Raw genomic sequence first — 12,800 nt, forward strand, 5'->3', positions numbered from 1 at the left:
TGACTATTCTGTTGTTAAAAAAAATACATATGTATATTCATATTCTAGAATACTTTCAGTTATATCACGACATATTTTACTATTGTTTAGCTGACATAATAAACTAAAGAAATATTAATAGATAAAAACAAGAAAATGAATTTGAAAATGAAACTGAATTGAAGAAATTCTGTTGGTAAAGTAATACAAATGTATATTCATAATCTAGTATACTTTCAGTTATACCACGACTTTTTTATTTTTATATATTTTTTTTTTTTTTTTTTTTTTAATTAATTATTTTTTTATAACAAATAGAGATAACTCACTCTTATCTCCTCACTGGGATCTCCCGTGCTGGGGATTTCATTTGCATTTTATTTTAATTTAGTAGTGTGAATAATATGAAGTAATTATAAATATTTTTTCGGCTAGGCCCTGCGGGCGGCTCTTAGTTGGATTTCGCCCATTTTAAGTGATATTAACAACAGTTTCATTTAATAGATAGATATTAGGACATTCACAGAGAGAGGGTGAGTATATATATTGTTAAACACGGAACAGGAAGGAGTTAATTAATAATAACGTGCTAAATTTACGCATAATAAGAATGACAGTTGTTTGAATAAATGAAATTTTACTTATTTGTGATGGATTATTTCAAATGAAACACTATTATTGACTACATGTCTACAACTGATATTAACTGTTATCGTACCTAATATAATTAGCTCATAGGAGACTTGCAGTGCTTAAATATGTGTTACAACCGTCAATGTCTATAAGTTGAATCAATATCGTTTAGTTTGTCACAATTAAAGATAGTTATAACAAAGTTCACTTAAATAATAGATTATTACATATTGATTAATTGTACCCGTGTTTATGAATAAAAGGAGGGTAATTGTGCGATGACATTAGCAGGCGGTTTAATTAAAAGGTGTTAATTTTACTCCAACTGGTGGTAATTCTTTACCTACAACTGTTACTGTATCTAATTAAGTTTAAAGTTAGATTATATATACACCTTCATCAGGAGAGTAAAAATCTATTTATAAAGGTAGATTATTACAATATAGCGCCCCTGAGGTGATATCTCACAAAAGCGGCGCTATGCAAATTGTCCAATAAATTAATCAATATAATGTTTACATTTTATTGTGTATACACCGAAGTCAAAAATTAAATATAGATTGCAATTGGGAAAGAAGAAGTGGAAGGAGGGGGGAGGGTTAAGAGTAGGCTGGGTTTATAATAATTAGGAATTACAATATCGTTAGTCGGGAAAGACCAGTTGAGTGGGAAAATATTTAAAAGAAAGTTTATAAAAAAATTCTTGTTAATTATATCTGTTTTTATATTAACATGTTTCCTCATTTCTAAAATTTCGTAACTATTTATAGTGAAGTATTTTAAGACCTGAAAAAAACAAATAACATATAACCATAAAACAATATATTTATAAGACAAATAGCATTTAATAACGGTTATTCTAATAAATTGATAGTTGAAATACTGAATAAAAAAATTAAACATATTCTTTTCAAACGGTCTTTCTAAAGATAGAAATAAACAATGGTGTAGAATTCTGTTTGTGGATAACGATACTTCTAAAATTATATATAAAAACAATCCTGGTACTATTCAACTGGCGTTTTACACTAATAACAATGAAGAAATATATTCTTAATAATAAAGATAGCAAAATTCAAACAAAAAAATCAGGAGTTTAAAAACTCAATTGGGATGACTGTAATTTCTTTTACAAAAGTAGAACCAATAGAAACTTTGAAGTCAGAACTAAAGAATATCGCAGGGCTCTAAATGGAAATATTGAATCTGAGTTTGAATAATGATCACACTTTCGATGAAAAATTCAGGTCTTAAAATACTTCACTCGGGATATAAAGCATCGCAAATAAATAATTTTGAAATTTTAGAAATTAGAAAACATGTCAATATAAAATCAGATATAATTAATAAACAAAAAATATATAAATAATAATGAAAAATGCCATTACAAAGTGATAAGCTTCCAGAAGAAATCTTCTTATTACGCTTGTTAATCGTAAGTAGTCAAATATTGTGAGCTGCATATTTAAATATTCGCGCCATTCATTTGGTTGGTTTTTATACCGCCAGAGGTACGCTCTGTCGGCCATCTAATCTATAGCCGTGCGTATCGGCCATTGAAGGAACGCGTGATTTTTTTATAAACGTCAAACATAATCACGTAACTGTGGATAATTTTCACTGTAATGTAATTAATCCAATGGATTATGAACTTTCTAAAAGATATTTTCTTCGATATTATCCAAAAATTATATGACAGAAACGATGCTTTTGAAGAAATCTCGTATTATTATGAGGCGATCCTATTTTAGTATGAAATCGTGTCTTAATTTTCAAGTTACCCGAAACAGACAATTTTAATTTGACCAATCAGAGGGCCTACATCGTCCAGATGCTGGGACAATAATACTATCAGATAATACGTAGTGTTTTGTTCCGAAGTACTTATAAATATGTTACATGGTGTTTTTTAGTTCCGTAGAGTGATTTCGATTTCTGTCTGCATTTGGTGTTAGCATATTTTCCATTTCTGATTTCACTGTGTCCTGATCCAGCTTTTTATTTAAGATGAAAATGTAATATGTGAAATAATGTAGTGATTTTTTCAATCGAAGTGGGTTTTTATTGTAGAGTTTAGTACCATATTATAAGAAGTTTTTTGCCCAAATGATGTATTTTTAGTTGCTTGTTGGATATGTTTTTGACCTTGAGATCTAATGTATCTAATATACGAAGATATTTATCTAATATACGAGATCTAATGTATCTAATATAAGAAGATATTTATCTAATATACGAAGATATTTATCTAATATAGAAGATATTTATCTAATATACGAGATCTAATATACGAAGATATGTATCTAATATACGAAGATATGTATCTAATATACGAATATATGTATCTAATATACGAAGATATGTATCTAATATACGAGATCTAATGTATCTAATATACGAGATCTAATGTATCTAATATCTCGTAAGTGTTAGTTGTTATTTCTTGCGTTTTATATTTTTAAATATATAGGAGTATTTTTTTAGAGTAAAGTTGTTTAATTGACATGAATTTAAGATTGTTGAAGCTATCGTCAGTACTAGTTACAGGTACTTTAAGTATAATTTTAACCATAGTTTTTGAATTTTAATTAGCAGATCCCCATCCGATAATACCGTATTCGAACTATGATTAGCAAAGAGCCAAGCAGATATGGATTAAGACTTCTTTAATGAGGACATTCTTGATGGTTAAAAAAATACTTTTATTTTCTTTTTATAAATTTTATTGTTTAAATAACTGATGTGTTTAGTCCATTTTAAATTTTGATCAATTTTTCCACCTAGGTACGGTATATGGTTAACGTTAATACATGGGATTTTGAGATAAATAGATTACAAAAAAAACTATAGCTTTAAAATAAACAAATTAACTATCTCAGAACAAAGATGATATGGGTTCTATCCTCAATCAAAAAAAGGTATTTAAAAATAGATTTATTTTATTATAAAAGAAAACTTCGTTTTTAAAGGTTTATTTTTATATGTTAAGGAATAACATAGTTATAAAGCATTTACGAAACGAAATGTAGCTAGGTACCAGGGAACCTATAAAACCAATTACACGAAATGTGGCGCAGGTGTAGCAAATCATTGACGCCTGTTTTGGGAGGAGCTCACTATTTACTTTTTTATCATGTTGTTTTATTGAATATATCATTAGCTTATCACCTGTTCCAAATTATATGCAAATACGTTTGATGCCTATAGCGGACAGAATTATCCTATGGGTATAATAGATTATTCTTTCTTTTTAACTTTCTATCTTAAACTTTTTCAACGCACATCTTTCAGGCGTGTGCGTACTTTCAGAACTAAGAAATACAGGCCACATATAAAGCTAGTGGCCAAATTTAGTAAATGACTAAAAATCGGCTTTTTCTTTAACTCGTCTATGTCGTCGGGAAGATCGTTATTGTAGATTTGTGGATAAAACAAAATAAACCGTAAACTATTTTTATTAGTAGATATACATAAAAAAATTCCTCAGGGCTCTAGTCCCTGAACATCAACGGCCCCAACAACTTTGCCGAATCCCTATCTGGTAGGAGCCGACATTTATTTCGTATATTAACTACTGCAACATCATCCGATTAATGCGTGTACATCCGCGTCCGTGTACGTAATTGCCACAAAATTAAATGCACTGTCATCGACAACGAGTATATCTGCAGAGTTTCAACTCGATCGGATGTCGGGAAGTGGGTTTATTTCCGCCACCAAGATTTGCATTCGTTCATTACCTAAAACTAATATGAAATTCAAATAGATTTTAGATATTAAAAACCTTATGATTTTACAAAGAATTGAGCCACCTACAAATCTAAAAGAGATTGGTAATATCTGTCAGTTTTACCGTTATTTTTAGGGAAAGTGCTCCGAGGAAATAAATTCTTTGATCATTTTGTCACTCGGAAGTCGCCTGTCAGATGCTAACGCGTGCACAGCGCCTGTACATAGTAATGTTGTGATTCGTGATTATGCGGTAAACCTCAAGGCTCTCAGTATGGAGCTAATGTTAAAATTATGCACTTTCATTGGTCCCTCCTTGTTTTTTTTTGTTGTTCAAAGGTGCCATACTTTATTTTCCTCACTCCCAAAATTTTAATATTGTGTACATTCGGTACAGACCGGTGTTCAGTGTAGACCTACTTTTATAATTTGTTGATGCTATGTATTGCATAACCCACACAACCATGCTGGATCACAACTGTATTTTCAAACACACTACTTTTGGCTGTGGGTCTGTGAGTGATTATAATTCTACTTCAGTAAACTCGGATTTGAGTTTAGAATTTAAGTGTCATTTTCAAAAATGGAACTGATTGTGTGAGAATTCGGACAAGCGATTAAGTACCTACTTCTAATATAAACCTTTTTTACCGAAAAAGTAGTTTGACTCTACGTCTGAAATGGGTATTTATTTTGTTTAAATTTGTTAATCTTGATAAGAAAAGTCAAATTTCGTTATTTTTCATGGGTCTGCGCTTTTTTTCATTAACAAGAAAGCTTTATTAACTAACAATCTAGATTTACTAACATAATATGCCGTGATTTTAATTGGTTTTCGCTAGTTATGATGATACTTGTGTATGGTAAATTCCTAAAATGTAAGTGTTTCCATTCCAGAACTGCCCAACGAAGGCCGAGGCGCGCAGAAGCGCGGCGAAGATTGCCCTGATGAATAGCGTATTCAACGAGCACCCCAGCCGCCGGATCAGCGATGACTTCATTGAGAAGGCCGTCGCTGAGGCCCGCGCCAGCTTCAAGGGCGGACCCGAGGAGGCCGACAGCCCCAACACGGGCATTGGGGCCTTCAGGTAATCATCATTACCATCACACACCCGATTCATAAGTCTTTAAATGTTTCCCGATCTGCAACTCCACTCAGGAGGCCCTGAGGAAAATAATTTCCCTCGGGGATTGTGTTATATCTTATATATCTTTGGAGGATTTCAAAGAAAGGAAGGAGAGTTCTGGAAAAGAAAATAGATCGGGTAAAAACCTGGGGGTGAGTTTTTCCTGAAGTGACGGATTTATAAACCCATCCCTCCCACTGCGTTTCATGATGATGGGTCGAGAGAGTCCATCTGGAGAGGTCAAAGGGTTTCAACCGGCCTCTCCCTACAGGACTGCCATGCCGTTGGCGGGCAGGCGCATCCGCCGTCAAGACTTGACATAGACAAACCTCCCGCTATGAACCCGGGAACTCCCGTTAAGTCACCAAACGTGGCGAAACTCTTGGGGTGACCTACGGCTAAGGTGTTGGTTGTCCAATAAATGGTTCCCAAGGCGGCGGTACCCGTTCCCAGATCTCTTCAAGTCGCCACTTTCAATCTCCAGTTCTGTCGTGTGAAATGAAGCTTTTTTTTAAAATAGTTTTTAAAATTGATTGATTTACGAATGTCAAGTAAATATCAATCCGAATGAACGTGCATAAAGTGTAAAATTTGTTTTTTTTTTAAATGACCTTGGACTGTTTAGATGCATCGGGAATATAAAATACCCAGGGCAATAATAGAATTCTACATTGCTTATGTATTCATCAGGCATATTTTGCTAAAGCTTTGTGATGGGTGACAATAAAAGGCGGTATAAAGCGAAGATATAACTACCCATTTATTTGTATTATTTCTGTAATCGTGCATTTAATTAAACATCCTCATAAAAGGTCAATCAAAACGTCAATTATCGACAACTTGCTAAAGTTTCCAATATTCTCATGGGATGGCAGGGAGCCCGCAAGCTGTCGCCGTGCCGCAATATGTCGTACCGCATGCCGTGCACGCACTCGCAAGGTTAATCGTGAACATCCATATATCTCATCCTCCTACTGATGTAACAAGAATGCATATAATAATAATATTTGGATGATTTGTAAAGCGCCGTTTTTGTGCAAGTTCTTATACACTCGTATACCTTGCTTTGACCTATTCAAGACTGAGCTTTAGAATTATTGGTTTAGTGACTGCTAAAAGCGAAGGCAGGTGATCGTTGACCGATGAAAAAACATTTCACACTCATGAGAATAGTACCAATATCAACGTTGGAAATAATTTACAAATTAGGATTTTTAATGCTTTTTAGATTATCTCTTTGGCGTAGTATCTAAAGCTTATCCATCTAACTTTGAGACCTAAGAATGTGGAGTTAATTTAATGCCAACATTATTTTTTGCAGTACTTAATTTTGATTAATCTTACAAAAATGGCTTAAAGGCTATGTTATGGCATATCTTTCCACATCGGAAGAAAAATTTTATAATTTTAAGGGGAAACCACTATTTACGACGACAGAGGTCGTCGTAAATAGTACCTTTACCCCTCGACGACCTCTGACGTCGAGGGGTAAAGCTCTCGACTAGCAATCCATAGGTCGCGGGTTCACATCCCGGCGAGCGCAAGTAAATTGTATTTGATGAATTTGTGTTATTTCACAATTTATTCATTTAAATTAATAAACAAAAGGCTAGCGGCACGTTCCAAAATGGAACACACTCTCAGTATGGCCCTGATGTAAGAACACCGTTCAGAATTGAAACTGTTCTTGAAATGGCGTTAGCCGTGATTTGTGACTAGATTTAACTAGCCAGGTACTCCCCTACCTTCCTATTCCCCATCGAATTCTTCTCCCCTTTAAGTCTCACAACATACCCCAAATTTCGAATGCAATAGGACTGTTTTCAAAAACTTTACGTTATTTTGTTAATCACCAATCTGTTCCAATTCTTTCGATCAAGTTCCCGAAGCATTGAGTGGCTAAGTGACCAGCTTCTGTCGCGGTGACGTACGTAACGTACCTGTCTTCCATTGGCACGCCGATTTAATATTAAAAGCTCCAGATCGTCTGCGAATGCCTTTGGGTACGTGGTTTCGCTAACTTTCTCGTGGCGTCTGGCATCGCCGCGTCGCGCCCGTGAGAAAGGAGACGCGCGGATACGCTCAAACAATACACGCTTGTGCGCTGATTGAATCGGTAATGTACCGCCACGGCCGGCATTTCAATCACTGACTGGAGAATTTCGTTTGAGTTCATTGTCAAACAATGAAACCAAATTTTGAATTTTACGAAGAATTCTGACCAGTGTTGCCAGGTGCATAGTTTTTGACCCTATTTTGGTACATTTTTTTTTCTATTATTCAAAGGAACATTATAAAACGATTGTTTTTCATAAAGCATTATAGAAAATAATTAAGCACTTTAGTTTTTCAATTTAAATCCTTCGTTAAAAAGCTTACCAAAAACTATGGCATTCTTACATAGGTTTTTTTCTCCTTCTAATTTAGATTTATTTTTGGGATATGGCATCACCGATTCTGACAAACCCCAACGACAGTAGTTTATTTTAATACTTATTAAATGGTTTCCTTTTTGTTTCCAGGTTCATGCTGGAAGCCAACAAGGGCCGTACTATGCTGGAGTTCCAGGAACTGATGACAGTCTTCCAGCTGCTCCACTGGAACGGTTCCCTCAAGGCCATGCGGGAGAGACAGTGTTCCAGACAAGAGGTGGTAGCGCACTACTCCAACCGCGCCCTGGACGATGACATGCGCGCGCAGATGGCGCTGGACTGGACTGCACGCGAGCGCGAGGCGGCCGGGGCACTTGCACGAGAGCTTGCGCGCGCAGAGAGGGAGCTGCGCACGGCGCGCCTGGCCGGGAGGGAACTGCGCTTCCCCAAAGAAAAGAAGGACATCCTCATGCTCGCGCACGCGCAACTCAGCGCTGCGGGAAATAGTTAAATTCAAAATAATTCGAATGAACAGTGGTAGTCATCTGGAATAAGGCTATCAGTTCCAGGGTCAGGTCAAATCATTCAGTTATAATGGCTATCTCATGCAAATAAGGGTCCAATTCACGATGAAAACGTTGGCTTTTTATTTTGAGTTTAAATTGTATATTTGCAACACGCCATAATACTAAAAATACTTATCTCGGTTGTGTGTCTGTCCTGCGTAACTCTGGTTCAATTTTCTTTGAACTAAAGTGTCAAAATATTTGTTAGGAACTGTTTGTTTTATAATTCTGACAAGGGATCAAGTACCTACCTATTATTATTTTAACAGTAAATTAAAACTTATTTGTCAAGAATTCAGACTATACTGTGATTTCTCAAGGGTCTGCGCAAGTAAGATTATAAAAACGGCGCGATTACTCGAAGTTATAATAATGAGACCTTTGTATAGCGGGGCTGTCTAAGGCTACGTATAAACAGGAGAAAAAATACGGGAGCCGAACCACGAATTACGGGAAAGGAACGAAGCAACCGCAAACGGCACGAAACGCCACCAGCGGTTGCTTCCTTCCTTTCCCACAGATCGTGGTAAGGCTCGTTGTTTTTTCGTCCTGTTTAAATGCAGCATTAGATGGCTCTGTCAATGTTTGAATGCAACTGGAACCAAAATTGCCTTAACTCAAAAATGTTGTACATAATTTGATATTGAATGCACACACTAATCAAACCGCGCGACAGTTTTCCAGAAAGTCAAGTTCATTCGAATGATGTTATTTCCACTGAGACTAACTAAAGTGCTTATAAATCTGATAGATAGAATTAATGGAGGTAGACAACTCTACGTTAAAAACATCTCGCCAAAAAAGTTTTAAAACTCCTCTCACTGCGTTTTTGAAACGCATCATTCGTCCAACAAGAGGTTACGTAATAATTATTTTACGCATTTTAATACGTTTTGTAAATATGTAATGTTAATTTAAAATTAATAAAGTGATAATAATTTGTATGTTTTAACGGATAGTAGTTAGTGTGAGATAGAACATGTTTAATTATAGAATTGTTTAGATATAAAGGGTGCGGCAAAACAAACGTGCAAAAACAGACAGTGCAATTTTGAAGGGCTACTTACAGAAAATGGGTTAATTTTATTTTATTTGGTACATCATTCTGTTTTATGCATCAAATCCTGAAGGTGATATCAGAAAGATGATGCCCCCGAGCAGAGGTACATTAATGAAGGCGATTTCTAACGTTTTCTGCCGCATTTTAGCACATCTCGATTTCCTTCCATATTCGACCCTTGACTTCTTCCAAGGTGTGAGACCGGTATTTAAAAACATTTTCCTTCAAGTATCCCCACAGGAAATCGCAAATTGCTGCCGTAAGGCACACTGGGTGACGACGAAAGAACAGCAATTTTCAAAGAACGTGCGAACGGCGAAGCCACGGTGTTGTTCGGACCAAACCATGGTAACGACTGAAAACGGCACGACCCTCCCAACAAAAGGGATGTATCCGCCCTTCAAAACTGCACTGTTGATTTTGCTGCACTCTGTAACGGTTATGCCCTTCAATGAAATAATTACACATCATGACATAATTTCGTCAATTTTACTCCAAGCATGAATTGGAAATAACAACATAACAAAACCTATTACCTATATTTCCTATGGAAATTAGGACAAAAAAAAATAAAAATTCCCATAATAACGGTTTTTCTCTTCGTTTGTCGTTTATTTAGATAATCTCTCAGCATCCTAAACTTGAATTTAAAATACACATTCTATCCAGCAGTGAAAAAATAAGATATCTTAGAAAGTGTTAAATTTAATGTGTTTACTATCTTGCCAATATATTAATACTATGCAACCCTAAGTTAAATATTTTTAACCTGCTTCTCAGTAAATCCAATAATTTAATATTTTTTCAGATTTAATGAGCTTGAACAATGTTACTCGTGTACAGATCAATTATTCTTAAAGTGCCTTATTTTCTCAATAATGAATATAAATAATTCTCATTAAACATAACAATAATTTAATCCCAGTCGACGTATTCTAGTTTAAGAAAGAAAATAGCATTACCTATATAAATAACATTATATTTAGAATTGTTTTAAGTTCATATTGTATGTTTGTTTATTGTCATGATCTCACTTACTTGTCACAAAATTGTTTTGTTTTATGAATGGTCAATTTATATTATCCATTGCATTTCGAAAATTCAAAAAAAAATTGTTGTAAAATTATAATTCGTTGGTTATTATATTATTTTGACTGTTGAAATCCTGTCCATAATAGCGGGGAAATAATTATTTTACTGACCTAACAAAACAGGTCATTCCCAAAAAAAACTTATTTCGATTTATCATTAAATAACATCTCCTTCCATGTTTTATAATTTAGACCCATTTGTTTCGCAGAAATTCAAATATAACATTGTCACAAAATCCATTCAGCGCCATTTCGTTTTTTTACATTTGAAAGGTGACAATTAAACGTTGATTATAGTTATGTTTCAGTTTTATATCAAATTGTATTGAGTTGTTCCCTTCCGCTGATCGAAATTTGTTTAAAAGCTAAAACGGTCTTCGGATCGGCATTTAACGGGTTAATTTCTACTGTTAATAAAAGAAACGGCGCTGAGTGGCCGATTGATGACTTAATCGCGCGTGAATTTCTGCGACACAACTGGGCTTTATTCTTTCAACTCAATTTTAAATTTCCAGTCACATTTCTTCATTTATTGTGCCTAAAAAAACAATATTTATCTATGTACTCGTGTGGCTCATTTTTAGTTAATGATATTGTCTAAAAATATCTCATTTCATGTCTATCGTATCCAATTGACAAAGGCATATTATTATTCAAAATACGCGTAATATTGCTTATTTGTGAAAATAGTTTTTTTTTTAATTAGACCAAATTAATTTCCATATACATTTATTATTTTGTTTCATTTTTGTTTTTCAGCATGTTATGTACCTACTCACAAATCTTAACGTTGTAACCATTTATAATACATTAAAAAACTTGTACCGCATTTAAATCTTGAAATGTATTTAAATAATATTTATTTTTTTCTATAAACTTCTGCGAAAGTGCTTATTAAACTTTGATTAATTAACCGATTTTTAGAATTTTTTTTATTACTACTGTTTAAATTTAAATTTATCTTTCCATATATTTAGTTACAGTTACAAAGTCCTTACATTTCAGGCATTGTTAAATTATTCCAATAATGTGAAAATTACAAATTATTTACCTTCTAATTAACAATCTTAATGTGTCATTTTGCTTTTTGGTTAAAGTTATGTTTTTCATAAAAGCAATAAATCAAGTCAAGTATAAATAAAAAATGTTTTTTATTCATTTGTTCCACGTCACGAATTTCATAAAATTGTTGGAGACCATAATTTTAATAACAACACTTTTATTATTTTATCAATTAAGGTTAGCTAAGATAAAAAAAGTTGTAGTTAGACCAACAAAACTAATAGATAAAACCGTTAACTCGCAAAAAAACTTGCAAATAAAAAGTATTACTAGTAGATAGATAAAAATAAGCTGTCATTGAACATAATATATTAATTAAAACTTGCAAATAAAAAGTATTACTAGTAGATAGATAAAACGAAGCTGACATTGAACATAATAAATTTAATTAAAACTTGCAAATAAAAAGTATTACTAATAGATAGATAAAACGATGCTGTCATTGAACATAATATATTAATGAAAACTTGCAAATAAAAAGTTTTAATAATAGATGGATAAAAAGAAGCTGTCATTGAACACAATATATTAATGAAAACTTGCAAATAAAAAGTATTACTAGTAGATGGATAAAAAGAAGCTATCATTGAACATAATATATTAATGAAAACTTGCAAATAAAAAGTATTACTAGTAGATGGATAAAAAGAAGCTGTCATTGAACATAATATATTAATGAAAACTTGCAAATAAAAAGTATTACTAATAGATAGATAAAAAGATGCTGTCATTGAACATAATATATTAATGAAAACTTGCAAATAAAAAGTATTACTAGTAGATGGATAAAAAGAAGCTGTCATTGAACATAATATATTAATGAAAACTTGCAAATAAAAAGTATTACTAATAGATAGATAAAAAGATGCTGTCATTGAACATAATATATTAATGAAAACTTGCAAATAAAAAGTATTACTAATAGATAGATAAAAAGATGCTGTCATTGAACATAATATATTAATGAAAACTTGCAAATAAAAAGTTTTAATAATAGATGGATAAAAAGAAGCTGTCATTGAACACAATATATTAATGAAAACTTGCAAATAAAAAGTATTACTAGTAGATGGATAAAAAGAAGCTATCATTGAACATAATATATTAATGAAAACTTGCAAATAAAAAGTATTACTAGTAGATGGATAAAAAGAAGCTGTCATTGAACATAATATATTAAT

At 33.1% G+C, this 12,800-nt stretch overlaps 1 protein-coding gene across 3 annotated transcripts in view; it reads left to right on the forward strand.

The window, feature by feature from the left end:
• Positions 1–11,556, forward strand: part of lft (Limb expression 1 family member lowfat) — a 176,838-nt gene extending 165,282 nt beyond the window's left edge. For all 3 annotated transcript variants that reach the window (XM_089650545.1, XM_089650546.1, XM_089650548.1), the window contains 2 exons: positions 5,239–5,429; positions 7,991–11,556. In XM_089650545.1, the coding sequence (XP_089506671.1) occupies positions 5,239–5,429; positions 7,991–8,351 (552 nt within the window). In that variant the 3' untranslated portion in view covers positions 8,352–11,556. The remainder of the gene's footprint in view (positions 1–5,238; positions 5,430–7,990) is intronic.
• Positions 11,557–12,800: the final 1,244 nt, after the last annotated feature.

Source organism: Hesperophylax consimilis, chromosome 3 (assembly GCF_061612785.1).
Source record: "Hesperophylax consimilis isolate HC1 chromosome 3, BYU_Hcon_1.0, whole genome shotgun sequence".
NCBI classification, from domain to species: Eukaryota; Metazoa; Arthropoda; class Insecta; order Trichoptera; family Limnephilidae; genus Hesperophylax; species Hesperophylax consimilis.